At 34.3% G+C, this 19,599-nt stretch overlaps 1 protein-coding gene across 2 annotated transcripts in view; it reads right to left on the bottom strand.

The window, feature by feature from the left end:
* Nucleotides 1-174: 174 nt before the first annotated feature.
* The window catches only part of LOC128608458 (ankyrin repeat domain-containing protein 10-like), a 22,973-nt gene continuing 3,548 nt past the window's right edge, over nucleotides 175-19,599 (bottom strand). Inside the window, exons 4-6 of one of the 2 annotated variants that reach the window (XM_053626172.1) lie at nucleotides 4,762-4,994; nucleotides 3,218-3,325; nucleotides 175-1,407 (exon numbers count right to left, since the gene is read on the bottom strand). In XM_053626172.1, the coding sequence (XP_053482147.1) occupies nucleotides 1,277-1,407; nucleotides 3,218-3,325; nucleotides 4,762-4,994 (472 nt within the window). In that variant the 3' untranslated portion in view covers nucleotides 175-1,276. Of the gene's footprint in view, nucleotides 1,408-1,801; nucleotides 3,326-4,761; nucleotides 4,995-19,599 lie in introns of those variants that run through there. The other variant, XM_053626171.1, reaches the window with a different exon arrangement.

Here is a 19,599-nt window from a genome sequence, read left to right as displayed (position 1 = left end):
GATGCACTTTCATAGAGTTGGGGAATTAGTAACTACGGGGGCAAATACATTTTCACACAGGCCCAGTTGGTATTGGATAACTTTTTTGCTTTAATAAATAACATCGTGGAGTGGATGTTCACTCAGAATACGTGAAGTGTGACTCAAAATCAAAATCAAAGGAGCAACTTTCGGTCGAGGAGCACGAGTTTTATTTGACATGAACATAAAGAGACAATTTCAAAGCAAAGTAAGAGGACTGTTATAAAGGCAGTAAAACGTAATACAAGGCAAAAACAAACCAAAGTCTTGATAAAAATCTCTTATTATGTTGCGATTAATACTGATGTGCTGTTGGAGAGAGACACTCGGTGTGATTCATACATACAGAGTAGACTGCGTGGACATGTGTAGCGCACGCCATAATATCCTGAGGAAGGATGCATCGAGTATTAGTACGAGTAAAGGGTGTTTTTGGCACAGGAATCCACACTGATACTGAAACGAGTAAAGAACTTACTATTAATCGATCAGGAACATCACAATTCTTTATTTATTTAGCTCGGTTTGTGTTATTTGTTGGACACGACCTCGATGTCGGCTATCGCGTTTATGTAAAAACGAATATCACCGACATTTTAGCCGTTCCCGCTCTCGTCCGCTCGAGTGCGGTGCAATTAAAATCCGAACTTCGGATATTCGTCGGATTGAAGATTCGAATTTCCCCACGTTTTTGTTGATTATACGAAATGTGTGAATATTTGGTTTAAATTTTGCAGCTAAAATGCCGGTGAGTAACATTCGATGTCTTTTTCGTCAGAGTAGAATTGATTAAAATGAATCAATACGACACGACGGAATACTGACTAAAATTTAAAGGACGTTTTCATCAGAATTCCAATGTCTGAATATTCCTAATGAATTGAAAGTTCATTACTCTTTGAAAGGGTCTACTTGCATTATTATACTGTTATATTATGGCAATAATATCGTTTAATGGTAATTATTTCTGGGACAATATATCGTCCAACAAAAAGTAGTTACTGTACAGGACTAGTTGCTAAAGAAGGGAAGCGTGTCTCAGTGCTCGCAGATATGAAGCGCTCTCTCATTTTTTGAAATGACTACGCTCACGGATACTGCTCTACTCTCTCTCAGGTCATGCTGTTAATCATTAATCGTTTAAAAACACGTTAAGATGTTGGTCATTTCCTGTTGTCTGTTCGTTAACGTGATACATCACATGGTATCGGACGATGGTATCTACTAAAAGTATATGGCATCTCTCGCACTCTCTCTAAGACCCGTGGAAGAGGTGCATGGTGTGGAAGAAGGTGTGGTCGTACCGCTCCTCAGCACCAACCGACTTCTCGTCCTCAGCGTTCTCCGCCGCGTCCATGTTCTCGCTCACACCAGTGCTTCCTGGTGCTGGAAAGAAGAAACCAAGCTTTTAAGCCTTTGAACCTTTTAAGGTTCGTTTTTTTTTTTGTTTTTGCACAACAATTTCCGGAGAATTTCTCCATCAGCAATCGGAGCTTTATTCATTCATTCATTCATTTATTTATTTATTCATTTTTGTTGAGATTTTCGGCTCCAGAGTGAACGCAGCCCGAGCCCCAGAGTCTTTGAGTTTAAAGTAAAACCCGATGTTTGAAGGATTTAAGGAATCGGAATCATTCCGAGCGTAAACAGGATGTTAGTTCTCAGAGTTGAACAGGATTTAATAAAGTAAATCTGCTCCAGAAGTGCAGAAGATTTAACTAATAAAACACACACACACACGCACACACACACACATAAACGCAGAACACACATCACCACATCAGGCTGAGACATTTAATGATAAAAGAAACAGAGTGCATCGATATTAAACACATACACACACAGAACGAGTGCTTCCTCTTCCTCAGAACTACCTGCCGTGCACTGGAGACGCGTGTTAGCATTTTATCTACCATTTTAACTTCATGCTCACGTACATTTTGTCTGTTATTGCAAATGAACTTGTGTAACAACCTGCTTTCAGCCTTGTATATACATACATATATGAATTAAATGACCACCAAAGCTATAAAAAAGTACATTACCAACTTACAGTCATACACAGACTTGTAAAAAGAAAAGAAAATACAGATAATAAGAGAACTCAAGATCAAGAGATCTGATTAAACATCACGGTAAATGAATAAAAGCTGCATTAGTTAACGATAAGTATAGATATCATGTGGGATAAGATCATTTGAAAGGTAAACTAAATGAATTCCCCCACACGTCGCTGAGACTCGAGGGCATGGGGGAAAAGCACAAACAAGCAAACAAACAAAAAACGACCCGATTCAAGGAAATTATTGTGCAGAAACTAAATACAAGCTGGGAATGGTAATCCAGTCTATGTTCAGGTGTTACATTAGTTTTTACTACTGAGAATCATTTATTAATCTCTTCACACTCACGTGCATATCAGCCATAAATGGCCACGCCATTTAGGTTTAGCCACGCCCACAAACGGAGACAAGACCAAATGGCAACTGAAGGGTGAAAGAGTGCTACTCAATTTATAGGGCGCCATTACTTTTGTCCTGGGGTTATTCATTAGTGTCCTAAAGCTTCTTGTGCGCCTTTGGGCGCCATTACTTTTGTCCTAACTGAACCGCTTGTCTTAGTCGTGTTAATTTACGGGGTGTTTTGGAATCGCTTTCTTTCAAAACGTCGTTAAATCGGTGAGTAACTGACAGGAATAACCTGCGTAATTTGCGTATATACGACGTGTGATCTCTAGGCGTAAATATTTACGCACATTCTCGCTACATTCGTACGTTTTTTTCCAACCTCGGATTTTCTTGGACGTCACGTTTCTTGTATATTGAATGATTTCTGAATAAATCCGTTCGTATCTAGCGTGATCAACGAGGCCCACGTTCAAATGAAAATGAAAACAAACCATTTTTCCCTCTTATAAGATACATCTAACACACACACACGCGCACACACACACGCACACACACACACACGCACACACACACACACACGCACCCCTATAAACGCCCCCACAAGCACAGCTAAGGCCACTACAGGTAGGCGTAGGAGTTAGTGCAGCGGCAGGGTATCTGCATTGCAGCCACGGTGAAGATCTCCATCTCTTTAGGAGCCGAGGTGGAGGAGTCCTCCATCCGCAGCCCCTCATCCTGCTCCACCAAGCCGATGGGGGCAAATGACCCGGTTATGGATCCGTTCCCACCTGTAGTGCTGCTCAGCGCCGGTCCGAGCTCCGCGCGCGCCGTGTCCATCAGGTTCTCTCCGCCAGAGCCGTTCATCCCGTTCATCAGCCTCATCTGAAGATCCAGATCTAAGGTCCAACACACAGTATGTAGATGACAAGGGTAAATAACGGGTGAATTAGAGGGGGGAATAACAGGGGTAAATAAGGGTGAATAACAGGAGTAAATAAGGGTAAAAAAAACGGCTAAATAAGGGTAAATAACAGGGGTAAATAACAGGGGTAAATAAGGGTGAATAACAGAGGTAAATAAGGGTGAATAACAGGGGTAAATAAGGGTGAATAACAGGGGTAAATAAGGGTGAATAACAGGAGTAAATAAGGGTAAAAAAACGGCTAAATAAGGGTAAATAACAGGGGTAAATAACAGGGGTAAATAAGGGTGAATAACAGAGGTAAATAACAGGGGTAAATAAGGGTGAATAACAGGGGTAAATAAGGGTGAATAACAGGGGTAAATAAGGGTGAATAACAGGAGTAAATAAGGGTAAAAAAACGGCTAAATAAGGGTAAATAACAGGGGTAAATAACAGGGGTAAATAAGGGTGAATAACAGGGGTAAATAACAGGGGTAAATAAGGGTAAATAACAGGGGTAAATAACAGGGGTAAATAAGGGTGAATAACAGAGGTAAATAACAGGGGTAAATAAGGGTGAATAACAGGGGTAAATAAGGGTAAAAAAACGGCTAAATAAGGGTAAATAACAGGGGTAAATAACAGGGGTAAATAAGGGTGAATAACAGAGGTAAATAACAGGGGTAAATAAGGGTGAATAACAGGGGTAAATAAGGGTGAATAACGGGTAAATAAGGGTGAATAACAGGAGTAAATAAGGGTAAAAAAACGGCTAAATAAGGGTGAATAACAGGGGTAAATAACAGGGGTAAATAAGGGTAAATAACAGGGGTAAATAAGGGTGAATAACGGGTAAATAAGGGTGAATAACAGGAGTAAATAAGGGTAAAAAAACGGCTAAATAAGGGTGAATAACAGGGGTAAATAACAGGGGTAAATAAGGGTGAATAACAGGGGTAAATAAGGGTGAATAACAGAGGTAAATAACAGGGGTATATAAGGGTAAATAACAGGGGTAAATAACAGGGGTAAATAAGGGTGAATAACAGGGGTAAATAACAGGGGTAAATAAGGGTGAATACCAGAGGTAAATCACAGGGGTAGTATATGTGGTGGTCTTGAGAAGAGCTTTTACCTCACATGCTCTGTACAGACCATTTTTAAAATGTTTACATGACCGAATAAAATGATTTATCGAACAGAACGGAAGTGACTGAATGAATCAGTGATTATTCAAAGATTATTTGAGCTCATTTCCTGTTAAATCTTCACAATTTGTCCATTAAGTCCATTAGTAAATCAGACTGGAATTAGATGGAAGTGTACAAACGTTTAAATTCATAAAAAAAAGTCCAAACATTTTTGACCACGTGAAAGGTTTTCCCCGACCCCCACACATATAAATGGCACGGTCTTCCTCAGACCTACCGCTGGTTCTGGCCTTTTTAAACTGACTGGACTCGATGCAGCCGAACGACCGCTTTCTGCTGGGTATGCCGTTACTGAAGCCGCGCGTCCGCTCCACAGAGTTATTGGTGGAGAAGCCGTTAAAACGGCTGAGCTGCTGCTGATTCTGGGCGTTGGACAGCAGTTGAGCGCACTCTGAGAAGCCCTGGGCGTGGGCTAGGTCGGCTCCGGTCAGTCCACTAGCATTCCTCAAGCTGTGCAACGATAAAATTCATGTGTTAGTGCTCCTGATCTACTGTACAGGCATCTCAATCACTCACTCTCTCATACACACACAAATACATACAGATCCTTTCTGCCTCTCATAACAAATTGGTTTTGACACGTACTGGAAATATAGAGAGTTTTAACTGCAACAGAAGATGTTCAGAACAAGCCTGAGACCATGTATAAGTCAGAATTAAGGGAGGGGTGAAGCAGAGGATCAAGTTATTAAAAGTTTAAAGACTTGGAATACAACCATGAGGCAAGACCGAGTGTTGTAATAATAACATTAACACCTTTTGTGCCTTTAATACGGTTCTTTTACCTAGAAGGGTGTGTGTAGTGTACCTTTAAAGATTTTTGTGCACTATATGGACATTCCCAGGTACACAAGGTAAGGACAAGGAGAGTAGCCTTTATTGCTTCCTCAGAATACTGCGCTAAACATGAATCCAGTGAAAATCATCAATTTTACTTGTTATCCATTCTGGATGTATGAACTTCAGAACGATGACAGCATCTTCAAAACGGCCTCCGAGAAGAGAAACAAAGCCGAATAAAGGACAAGGTGGATTGCCGTGATGGGTTTCTGAGCCAAGATGCAGTCAGAAAGGCTGTATATGAAGCTGAGTTTCTTCTGAACGGAGCTCTTATGTTAAAGTCTAACTGTGAAAACAAGCAACGAATCACCCTACGTTCACACTAGCGAGAAAGTTTCGTGGGTGTGTAGCGTCCGTCCAGCGTTTTTTTTCTCTCTCGCTCCGATGAGAAACGATAGACGCCAAAATGTATAGCCTACAATATACGATTTACTCCAGTGTAGGATTAAAATAATGTACTGTGATATATTAAAGTGAAAAGGTGTGAAAATTGTTAGATATACCGTGTGCTTGCATGCTTTATCGGTTCACGTGCATAGAAAATGGACGCCTGTCGCTTTTGCCGCCTGCTAGTGTGGACGTACAGGCTTCAAAATGGAATCAAGGAGTAAAGAAACAGGAAGCAATATCCTGGACGAAGTTTTCTCCTCGGAGGCATCTCAACAAATGCCTTAAAAAATCCATGGATAGATATAATGAAGTAAAAATGATCTTTTCATGTCGAAGATGAAGGATAATACACTCATCAAGAGGTTCTGAAGAATAAGGAGAGAAACTTTAAGGAGAACTTCAGAAAAATAACACGTAACAAATGTGAGAGAAGAAGGATAAAATCAGTCTGTGTATTGGAAACAAGATGTACAGGTAAAATGGTTACTTATTAAAGGATTTTTTCCCCCTATGGCAAGAACGAGACACGTCTGGAACAAAGGACATGAGAATATACATGGCTCAGGCTTGAAAATTAAATAAAACTCTCATTTTCTGTCGCAGTCATGGAACAAACTAAAACACATGGATGAACAAACTGTACAGTTTCTGCACTTACCCCAACATTCAGTGACTCCTGGTTAACCCCCCCCCCCGTCACCCCCCAACCCCACCCGCCTTCCACAATCCAAAATGGAGCCATAAAACTCAAGCTGTCATGGTTACGTATCACAGACCTTTCTACAAATTTAGCTTATTTAACAATTTAAATTAAAAAAATAAAATTATATATAGCTGAATTAAATATTCCATTTAACCCACTTATTTATTTATTTATTTATTTATTTATTTATGACAGAAGTCCTATTTTTATATTTTCTTTACATGTTTTTCGAACCTTACTGAATCATTATGTTATCTTTCGATTATTTATATTGAATCAGTACTGTCCATAATCTCCATCGTAAACAACTGTTTCGCAAAGCATCCTGAATGACGGTGTACACAAAATTGTGCTACATAAATACACCAAATAAGGTGCATAGAATTTGAAACATGGGGATTTTATTTATTTTTTTTTTACAAAAAATAGAAAGAAAAAATGATTAAAAAATAGAAACACTCAGGGCTCATTATGAATTGATTTTAGTAATAAATAAAAACTAAATAAAAAAGAATGAACTGGAGCTCATTATTAATCAATATACAGTGCCTCCAGAAAGTATTCACCCCCTCCTTCCCTCAGTAATTATTTTTCTTATTGCTGAACTACATCAAATGTAAAGATATCAGTCAGATTTTTTTTGCTCATTTTGAAGTGACTCTGCAGAAATTAAACAAAAATTAAATAAAGTATTTAGATGTTCTCAGAATTATTTGAAGTATTCACCCCCAGTGTGAACTGTCCTTTTGTGGATGTGTCTCTATGAGCTTTGCATTTTCTTCCAAGCCGTTCCTTTGTAGTTTATGTCCTGTGCTTTGGCTCATTGTCCTGTTAGAACGTTTATTTTCAACCTAAATGTAGATATCTGGCTTTGCTTATATTTGGCTCCATCGATGTTGTATGTGATGGCAGCAAGATTTCCAGTTCCTCCACATCATGATGCTACCACCACCATGCTTCATCACAGGGTTGGTGTTACCTGGGTGTTGGGCTGTATTTGGTTTGCACCAGACATGCTTTGGCTTCAGACCAAATGGCTCCACCACAACGTCTTTTTCCAAGAGCTGTCCCTTGTCAGAAGTGGCTTCCTTCTGGCCGCTTCCTATATCTGTGAAGAACTGATGATGATGTTGAGGTCTTTACAGTTTCTCCGATTTCAGCCAGTGAGTTCTGTAATCCCTTCAGTGTTGTAGCTGGACTCTTGGACACTTCTCTGATAATTGTCCTTGCCTGAGCAATCCATTTGGACTGATCTTGGTAGTGTCTGTGTTGTGCCATATTTTTTCCTGCTTTCTGGAGGAACTGTATAAATGTACAGTAGTGCTGAAAGTTTGTGAACCCTTTAGAATTTTCTATATATCTGCATAAATGTGACCTAAAACACCATCAGATTTTCACACAAGTCCAAAAAGTAGATAAAGAGAACCCAATTAAACACATGAGACAAAAATATTATACTTGGTCATTTATTTATGGAAGAAAATGATCCAGTATTTAACATATCTTTGAGTGGCAAAAGTATGTGAAGATCTCGGATTAGCAGCTGATTTGAAGGTGAAATCAGAATCAGGTGTTTTCAGTCAATGGGATGATAATCAGGTGAGAGTTAGCGCTATGTTTTATTTAAAGAACAGGGATGTATCAGAGTCTGATCTTCACAACATATGTTTGTGGAAGTGTATCGTAGTACAAACAAAGGAGATTTGCGAGGATCCCAGAAAAAGAGTTGTTGAAGCTCATCAGGCTGGAAAAGGTCACAAAACCATCTCTAAAGAGTTTGGAGTCCACCAATCCACAGTCAGGCAGATTGTGTATAAATGGAGGAAAGTCAAGAGTATTGATAGCCTCCCCAGGAATGGAGACCAACAAAGATCACTCCAAGAGCGAGACGTGTAATAGTCCACGAGGTCACAGAGGAACCCAGGGGAACTTCTAAGCATCTACAGGCCTCTCTCACATGTTCATGAGTCCACCATCAGGAGAACACTGAACAACAATGGAGTGCATGGCAGGGCTGCAAGAAGAAAGCCATGGCTCTCCAAAAAAGAACATTTACTGCCCATGTGTTATTTGCTAAGATCACGTGGACGAGCCAGACGGCTGTTGGAAAAATATTTTGTGGACGGATGAAACCAAAATAGAACTTTTGGAGAAAGGAAATGTTTGGAGAAAGGAAAACATTGCATTCCAGCATAAGAACCTTCTCCCATCTGTGAAACATGGTGGTGGTGGTGGTAGTGTCATGGTTTGGGGCTAGGGTTAGGGGCTAGGGTTTTGCTGCATCTGGACCAGGACGGCTTGCTATCATTGAGTGAACAATGAATTCTGAATTATACCAGCGAACTCTAAAGGAAAATGTCAGGACACCTGTCTCTGAACTGAATCTGAAGAGAAAATGGAGCAAGACAACAACCCTAAACACACGAGTCGTTCTACTAAAGAACGGTTAAAGAAGAATAAAGTTCACGTTTTGGAACGGCCGAGTCAAAGTCCTGACCTCAATCCAATAGAAATGTTGTGGAAGAGCCTGAAGCGAGCAGTTCATGTGAGGAAACCCACCAACATCCCAGAGTTGAAGCTGTTCTGTACTGAGGAACGGGATAAAATTCCTCCAAGCCGATGTGCAGGACTGATCAACAGTTACCCCAAACGTTTATCTGCACAAGGGGCTCACACCACATACTGAAAGCAAAGGTGCACATACTTTTGCCTCTCACAGATACGTAATATTGGATCATTTTCCTCAATAAGTAAATGACCAAGTATAATATTTTTTCTCATTTGTTTAATTGGGTGCTGTTTATCTAGTTTAAGGACTTGTGTGAAAATCTCATGTTGTTTTAGGTCATATTTATGCAAAAATATAGAACATTCACAAGCTACGAAGCCCCACGGTATACATGTTTAAATCCCACTCTGACTAAAGAATTAAATGTGTGTCCAGATTGTTTTTCTCTCAAAAGTGTTTTATTGGATGTGACATATCTAACATTTCCGCTGTATAACAGTTCCACTTGTTGTTCGAGGGTTGCGTTATTGTGTTTTTGTGAGAGAGGACAAAAGATTCATTGTTGTAACACCTACATGTCAAGACTTTGGCATTTTATCAGGGAGTAGGTGAAAGTGGACAGTCCCTGTATCCGAAACCGAGAAACCTAGCGTTTAAAGAAATAATACATAATAAAATGACTAATTATTTAAGATTACTTACAAAAAAAGCTTCATGAGGCTTTTTTCTAGTCTGTGAAGCGCAACCACTCAACAGCAATTCATTAATTGATATTCATCAAAGCCAAATTTGGAAAAAAAGTTTGCTCATTCATGAATTTCTTTATCTAAATATAATTCTCTTTCAACTTTCTTTAGAAAATATGACTTTCTAAAACCACATCACACACATTCATCAACACACACACAAACGCATCATTAAATCAAATATCTAACAAAACATTTTGAATGGAAATTAAAATGTCAAACATTGTTCACTTGATTAGACTTTCCCCACTCGATTCCTAACACATCTGATGAGATAAAAATAATAAAACAAACAAAAACAAACAAACAAAAAAAAAACCCTGAATGCGTCCACACAGTTCTGCGATCAAACAGGACAATCGCATCAGCAATCAGTTACTCTGAAAGGTGTAGAAGTTAGCAAGGTGGGTTTCATTTTAAAAGCAGGTTCGTAGATGGAAGTAATCTGAGGAAATTTTTTTTCTAAATGTGCATAAAGAAAAAAAATTAGGCTAGATATACGTTTCTTTGTTAAAAATCAACATGTGCTGTGCAAGATGGGTCCAACTGTTACTTTTAACTTTTTAAAATGTAAACTCAGGCATCTGAAAAAATTCACGAGTTTAAATTTACTTTTAGCCTGTTTTTCAACGAAGAAAATGTCAAAATAATACACTAAATATTCGTTATATACTCATTTTGAATCTATACATTTCTAAAACTACGGGCTATATTTAGGTTAATCACAAATCTCATCCGTTAAACTCCCTCGATACAGGAAGTAGAAAATTCAAGCTAGTATAAATTTTTTTGTTTTAATTTAAATGTATTATTTTTTGGTCTTTTTTTAAATTTAAAGTTTATGCAAATCAGTGGTAATTGACTTAAATCACAAATAGAATTCATTCAGACTTTCAGAATTGTGCACATTTTATTTTATAGCAAGTATTCTTTAACAATAAAAAGTACATTTTTGGTGTAGAAATATTGGTTTCAAACTAAGTAAACAGTCTCAATTATAAAACATACTTTTGTTTTGTTACTGAGCTGTTGAACACAATCTCAGCAATTTATTATTTTTCCAAAATAAATAAAATCTGAATGTTCAAACAGCATTTAAAGATGATTTACTTTAGCAATTATACTGGTTATCCATATTAATAACGTCCATTTCATATAATTTCATAAGGATATACAGCAGAAACATTTTAACAACTAAGAACTACATAAATATAATTATACACAAATATAAGACCCCGTCTTGCACGCGCAAATGTGTAGTTTTGAAGTTATTACATCAAATAGTCATAATATTGGTGCCTTTGCACACATCCTGCTTGAATTGATCAAATATTTCCTCAGATTTCTTTCATCCTTCACTAGAAATTATTTTAGCTTTTAGTTGGTCATCTTTAGGTAGATAAAGTAACTGTCCTACTGATTTCTTAAAAATATTTCATTCGACCTGAGATACTGAATAAAATGTTTGAAAACAGTTGTATAAAGCATGCTTTTATTTTTGTACATGGCTTGAATCCTGCTTTTGCAATATTAATGACAGATATTTTTTTTTAAAAAAAAACATTAAATAAAAAACCTTTTTATTATAGGATTGTAATTTAAACGCTATTTCCAGCATAATTTGTGTAAATAATCAAAATGTACTAAATAACATTACATCACACTTGCTAACATTAAATAACCACATCTTAAGCCACATGCTTATGAATTTAAGTAATAATTCAATAAAAGTCGAGCTTTATGTCAAGCAGTTTGTCACTTTGGGCTATTTAGTCTATGGAATTATGTACTTCATTTGATTAAGAGATACAATTTATTTTTTACAGCAATAAAACCATAAGATTTTGAAATTTGTGGCTAGGATATTTATTTACTTTTTTTTTGTTTTGTTTTGTTTTTTTTTTTACAAATTTGTCAAAACTATCAAGTGTTCTGTACATTATCTAACTTAATACATGCCATAATGGTAGTTATGTATTATAATGTACGTACAACCAGTTGATTTTCCTTACAGAGGTCAAATAATACAAAACAGAAAGAGAACAATTCATACCTTGCACTGAAATCTAACAGGCCCAGTAACCTGCACTCATCATTACATCATATTTACATAAAATCTATTGTAGGAAAGTTTGAAGCTCTGATTTTTCTTTATGTAAAAGGTTTGTCTCAAGAGTTACTGAATTAGGCTTGATATGCTGCTGTATTATATGGAGAACTATTTTTATAGTAGATGTATATAAAACGTATACTAATTAATCGGTTTAGCTCCTACACCAACTCAGGAGCATTTTTTTTTTTTATTCCCAGGGACAACAGATGAAAACTAGCGATCATAAACAATAATGTTGATGAAATAAATGTCTGTTAAATAAATACATAAAGTAAATGACATGACAGCAAAGACGTGTGTATATAAAAATATAGAGAGAGTCATATATTTAAATGTATTATTTATGCAAGATATTTTAGAACATTCAGGTTCAGTGGAATGTAGTAATAATCTTTACACTAATTTCTGGGAGATTTCCTTTTTGAAAATGTAGCTAGAAAGCCATAATATTGTTTTTTGTTTGCTTTTACCGCAAATTGAACATTTTCAAACTCTATAAAAACAACAAAAGTAGTTCATACTCCAGTATTATGAGACCCACCAGGCTGCAATGTTTATGAAAATGAAATCTGATTTAGTAATTACAATGAATTCAATTTATAGAATTGTAATGATGATGGATGCATTCAGGGTTTTTTTTTTTCTACTTTCTTCTTCTGAAATATTTTGCTTCACTAGTCAGAGAAACTACCTGCCGCTATCGTCTTAGCCTAACACATCTTAGCCCTAACGGCATCTTTTAAACCATGCGTTTTTATTCTGGAACGTGAAAAGGCGAACTCATTAGACCTGTTCTACATATAAAAAGCCCTATGGTTAGTTTACAGAAACAAACCCAAAACAAATACAAAGAAAAAAAAAACACAGCTTTGATTTAAGGGCATAAATTTAGCAAAGCATGCAGGGCTAAGAAACAAACTACATCTAAATTAAAAAAGTATTTTCTTTTGAAACTTGTGTCAATGTACAAAAAACTTCCTATCAGTAAAACCAATCACCGCAAGAAATACCTCAACAGTTTGCCAGAGTGTAGATACTGAAGGGAGCGATAGTGAGAACACTCCTAATGCCACAACAGTGCAGTTTCGTTGAGGGAACTTGGAGTGAGTCAGCAGTGTCTATTTGGAATGCTCTCCCCCTTTTCTAGGATTACTTGAAAAAGTCAAGTCATTTCGAATTCAATGGCTGTAAAAACATTGAGACGTGTAGATTTTCTCTAAACTTTTTTTTTTTTTTCTTATTTTTTGGCAACAGTTAACAATATGAAATTAGTTCAATCTGCAGGGTTTGGCTGTAATTGTGTCACTTTCCTAAGGATAAAAGTGACAAGATTAACAAAACAACATATTTTTATTTATTTTTTTAATCATTGAATCATGAAAAATAATAACTCTGCAGATGACATTTTTTATTTTTAAACAACAACAAAAAAAGAACCTATACGCAAAAAATAAAAGTCTCATCAAAAATAAAAAAATAAATATAAAGAAGACAGGATAAATTAGAGTTAAGGCAATGTACAGTTCTGAGGTTGTTCTTTACCCCTAACGCTTTCGCTAAAACATTTCTAAACTGTTTTACATGGAGGATTAAGGGCTCATAGAAAGAAAAAAAAATACGTTAGCATATTTTTATTTAAAATTTAAAAGATTTGTGCATTCAAATTTATATAAAATTGCATTATTATAGAAAACTATTTCTTCTAACATTTAAAATTGCATAAAAATTATTTTTCTGTGCTAGAATATGTTTTAAATAAATATGTTTTTTTTTTTTTTTTACTGTTCGTCTGCATTAGAAACCCTTTTCTAGGACATGCTTATGTTTGAGGTTATTTTTAAATCTGTGCAGCGGTATAATGGTTAAAATGTCACTTCTTATTATCATTTGTAGTAGGGATTCGTACTTTATCAGTAGATTCAACTGGATATTTCATCTGGACCTTCAGTGAAAAAGGTCTGAGGTTCTAATTTGGACAACAATTGGGTAGCGATAATATAAAACTGTAAGATAAAACCAGTGCAAGAAATCACCCCGCCATGATAAGATCCGAGAATCAGAGGAGCCTGAAAGAGCAGAACGCTGGATTAATAAGTCAAAAACAACTTATTTATACGCTGATGTTGAAGAAGAAAACCTTCCATTCTTCTTTTCCTGCGTAGAAAAGTCGTGCTCAGACCAGAAATAGGACAATGTTTAACTTCGAGCTGGAAAGGTTGAATTTCTGAAATATTTGCTGATTTGCTCTTCTTTAAAGAATTTGAAGAGGAATAGAAATTGGGGTTGTTCTGTAAATTCCAAGTAGGAATAACGAAGTCTGAGAATAAATATTTTTACTTGTGGAATGACCAGCACTTTTCCAGAGCGTGGGAACATTTTTGGTTTTCCTCATGATTTGAACTGACATAAGTCTGAATTAGAAAGGAATTCCTTTACAGTATGAGATACATTTTTTTTAGTTATTGTAAAAATTCTGGTGACTGGGCACATTTTTCCAGTTGTTGTGTGGATGAAAGCAGAGAACAATTAACCTCAAAGTTGAATATTAAAATTGAATGTAATATAATAAAAGATTTATCATTAGAAACACTGAAGTAGCCACACACAAGCCGTTCTTCACTGTAGGTTGTTTCCAATGAATGGTTCATGTCTTCACCTCTTCTAAGGCTCAGCTTCCTCAACAAGTTCATGAAGTAAGTTCAACCTCAGACATGGAAGGCAACTTTTTTTTTTTTTTTTTTTTGATGAACGTTATATTGCACAGATTAAATTTCCAGTTGCTATTTCTACATATTACTCCAAATTTTATTTTAGATTTTTTTAAATTTCTCATACGTTTTAGATTTCTATTTTAGAAAAAAGGAAACACTTACTTAAGATTGCTAAAGGTGTCTGCGTGAACACAAAATGTTTTGCTTCATTTTGATCCTGCTACCATTTTTAAAGGATTGCATAAGTATGTTAATGCTAAAATGTAATTATAAAACGTTAAAGCGTTTAAACACAACGAGTTATCATAAAGTAATAAATATTTTTATTGCTTTATTGCTTCTATTTAGATCTTGCATGCAGAATATTCCTCATTTTTAGGATTTTATATTAAACATCAGTTTATCGTTTCAGTTTTTTCATTTCAAATTCACAGAAAGACCAAATTATTCACAGAGGTTCATACAGATATCTGAATATAATTTCCCATATTTACCAAACTGTTTCTAAAAAACAGCAACCTAAAATTTTGTTTATAATTCAGAATATTAATATTTTGCTATGGATATTTGAGAACAAGTATGGTTTTGAGTTTAAGTACAGAAATTGAGTGTCTTGTCTATTTTAGTTTTGACATTATTTTGTATAACGTGTGTGGCTCAAATTTATGTTGTTATATTGGCTTTTACTTATTATTTATATTGAACTTTATATACTATATTATTTATATTGTACAATAATAAAATGTTTTATTTTAGAATTTAAATCAGTTTATAAAATTGCTATAAATTTGATTGTTCCTACCAAACCTGTATATATAATATATATATTTATTTTTTTAAATAAAGGAAATAAAAAGAGCCCTTCATTCCTCCAGTTCCTTCCTGGTGCTGTACATTTACTCTAGACCTGAGGTACTCCCTGACTTGGGTGCTTATGAAGTTCTAAACCTGTCACAGGAAAACATACTTACAACAATCTTCAGTTCTGCCTTAAACTGCAGCAACCCTACTAGTACTACTAAAATATACAGTCATACAGGAATTACAAGCACAAATCTTAACAAATCCTGTCGAGCAACTGCAGTGTGCACATTTCGTCATGGCCTCAACACCAGAACTAACATTTTTGGTACTGATTTAAAAGTGGAATTTTTAATGAACAGTGAGTCTGAATGCCATGCTGTTCGATATGACAAAATGCCGTCACAAAAAAGGCCATTTCACCACCGTGGCTCTGGACTTGTGGTAATTCAAGTGGAAGTGTAGTGATTCAAATTTTGATATTGTGGTAAGACTTAAAATGAAAGAAATGCAGAAAGATTGGTCATGTATAGTTAAGTTCTGTGAAGGTCATTCCAATATCGAGGTAAATACCATGGATTGATATTTTGCATTTTAACTTCAAATCTAGTGTATTAGTGTACTGCTAAGTAGAAATAAAAATATTTCTTGGGATTAAGGATATATTTAGTTTCAACCCAAATTATATCCTTAACAACCATTAAATTATAATTGTGCTTGTTTGAGCTACCGAACAAAACTTAACCACATATAGATCTGGGCATGTATCAACTTATACCTTATCCCTAATATAATTATTATTATTATTATTTTAATGATTGAGGGATTCAATTTAAAATGAATGGAAATGACCAACTTTTGGCATTCAGAGTCAAAGTCAGATTTGTTTTTTTGTTTTTTTTTTAATGTTTATTGACCAGTTGAAAGAATTTTGAACATGCAAACTGTAATATTAGGACCAAGGAATTTTATTAGCACATGTCTGCTGTTTCACAGATGACATCGCACAAATAAAGGGTATAAAAGAAAGAACAATGTACAAAGCCATGGAGAACGTATTTGCTTTTCTGCAACATTCATAATAATAAATATTTGTTTCTTCTATTTTGATGCATCAGTTTCATTATATTGTCGGCAGATGATTCCGGAGAAATAAAGATGTTAATCAGGTAATTTGATTTAACTAAAGTTTTTAAAGATTTCAAGGTTTATATGAAACTGTGATGAACACACAAATAGGGTATACTACAATTTATGTGTACAATAAACTTAGTAAAATGATACTTATTCTATACTTTTTCTACCTTTTTAAAATGAGAAAATGGGTTTAGCAGATAGGTTTAAGTTTAAAAAGTTAAGATCTTGTGACAGTTTTAAATCAATATCAAACTATGAGATTACGATGAACACATTAATACTGCATATCATTTACACGATAAATTTTGTATCCTTTTGCATACTTTTCCTACATTTTTTAAAGTTTACAATAGGGTTTATAAGTTAGGTTTATGTTTAAAAATCAGTTCTGTATAAAATATGCTATTTTCTTCCTATTACACTACACTATTTTTCCATTTGATGTACCATGGTAAATTTAAGACATTTTAGCCAGTGTAGACCTTTTTAGTGTTATATATATTTTATGCATTAGCCAACAGCTGTATTCACATGTAAGTACAAATGCTATGTAATGCCCAAATAAGCCCACTTTAAAAACTGCTTTAATACTTCAAACAACAAAAACTGTCCGAATATATTAAACACACCAATAGTAGATATTATGTTCATAATACATTTGTATAATTATGATTTTTGTATACTTTTCCTACATTTTTCTAAAGTTGAAAATGGGGTTTAGCAGATGTCAAACATGTTAAATATGCATTTTTCCTTATGAAACCACATATTTGTATGTGAAATATTTAAAAAAAAATAAATATTGATAAAACTACATATCTTTATTTGATGCAACATGGTAAAATTTAAGTACTTTTATTTAACTTTAGGTTTTGTACACATTTGTATTCACCTATTCCATCTTTTAGAAAAAGCCCGAAAAATTAACAATTTTGTTATTATACTTTTTACTTAGTACTAGTAAGTGATATTATTAATAGCTTTAGCAGTTAAGTTTATGTTTAAAAATTTTGTTCTGTGTCAAATACCCCCCATGGCACTACACATTGTTTTTTTTTTAACATGGTTAGGACATATTCAATTGTGTAGCTCTTTTATTGTTTAAAATTGTATGCATTAGCCAACATTTATATACAGATATAACAATAAGATCACAGGCATATTTAATATTCAGTTTAATTGTGTGATGCGAAGAAATTTGATTTAACATTTATATTTAGGAAATGTGACTAATGTACAACTTAAAACTAAAGAACTTCACAAGCTAAAATCTTTATTTCAACCAGTTAGCATAAATGTGCTCCTGTGAAACAGCAGATAGTGAAAAATCCAACAGCATTACAGAAGTATTTAAACAGACTTGTCATTTCTCATTGTGAAGAGATACAAAATGGTGAGAAGTCTGTACATGCTGATCTCCAGCTATGTACAAGGCCCTAAAAATCAACAGTAAACAGGTGTGTCTGTAATGTTTCGGTCTCTGGTATCATATAATGGATGCCTTGCTGACATACGTAATGATCCATCAGGTTCTGCAAGAAGCTTTCTGTCTTATGTGCTCAATTACGGAAAATTATAACCAACACGCGTTCCTAAAACTTCCTGATTCAGAGGTCATGAGACGGAGAAAATGTGGCATGTTTAAAGTTAGAAAGCTTAAATTAGCCTAATTATTGCAGTAGTCTTAATGGGATTGCACTATTTAACTTAAACCTTTAATTAATTTAACGTTAATTCATTTAAATTTTTTAACAGAAATTCACGCTGTCTTTGATGTACTCTGAAATATTTAGATTTTTTTTTTTTACAGTGCCAGCTTGAAAAACAATTAATTCATGGCTATAAGATGCATTTCTTTAAAAAAACAAACAAAAAAAAAAAACCCAAATGGTTATTAAGACTACAAATTCAGCTGGATTTGTTTAAAACCACTCAGCCGCATCCCACCTACTTTGCATCTCTCAACAATGTAAAGGACTCTCTGGAGCTCCAGTAAAGCATCTGTGCTTTGAAACGATGAGGAAATGTGCATTTCACTCTGCAGCGCTTCATCGTTAAATCATACTTACCAAAATGAAAAACAACAGCAAAAAAAAAAGTTTAAAAACAAAAAAGAAAACAAAAATGGCATTTCCTCAGCACATGATGACAGTATAACAAACAATAGTAAAACAATCACATTTTCCAATTCAGACACACATTTAACCAGCGTCACAGAAAGATTTCTTTTTTTTTTTTCTTTTAAAAAAATCTTCCATCTGCACAAATATTCAAAAAGGACTCTCATCAAAAATACATTTAACTGGAGAAAAAAAATTAACAGTTAAATAGAAATATATTAATACCGGAAAAGTGTAAACAAGTGTATGTATATAAAGTGTATGTTTTCTTGAAAAAAGTGCATATAAAAAGGTGTTTATTATACTACTTAATAATAATAATAATATAGTTTTTTTTTTGTACAAATATTTTTGCAATATTTATTTATTTTTATTTATTTTTATATATTTAAATTAATGCATATAAACTTTGTGTTTATTGTAATAATAATGCATATAAGTTAAGTCTAATAATGATGTATTTAAACTAACCGTTTATTAAAACAGTAACGTACATAAACAAGGTATGTATTGTATTAATGTATATAATTTATATAAACTAGGTATTTACTGTAAACATAATGTATTTGCATGATGTAATTTATTTTAATCTTGAATTTCCAATAATAAAGGTGGTACATCTTACCTTAATTAAAGAATTATTGTAATAATTATATATAGAAGTGCATTTGTATATATACAAACTATTTACTGTAATAATGTATACAACTTAGGTGTTTATAACAATGTATAGAAACGTGGTGTTTGTCATAATAGCGCATATATACCGTGTATAAATGTATTGTTTGTTTATAAACTAAGTATTTCATGTACATAATGTATTTAAACTAGGTGTTTACTGTAAATAATAACGTATATAAACTAGACTTTTATTGTAAAAGTAACAAATATAGACCAGGTGTTTATTGTAATAATAATAGTAATGCTAATAATAATAATAAATTACAGTGCTGTGCAAAAGTCTCGAAAGAAATGCTGTAAGGAA

Source organism: Ictalurus furcatus, chromosome 6, assembly GCF_023375685.1.
Source record: "Ictalurus furcatus strain D&B chromosome 6, Billie_1.0, whole genome shotgun sequence".
NCBI classification, from domain to species: Eukaryota; Metazoa; Chordata; class Actinopteri; order Siluriformes; family Ictaluridae; genus Ictalurus; species Ictalurus furcatus.
The sequence above is the reverse complement of the archived record's forward strand: the minus strand, read 5'-3'. Positions and strand labels throughout refer to the sequence as shown.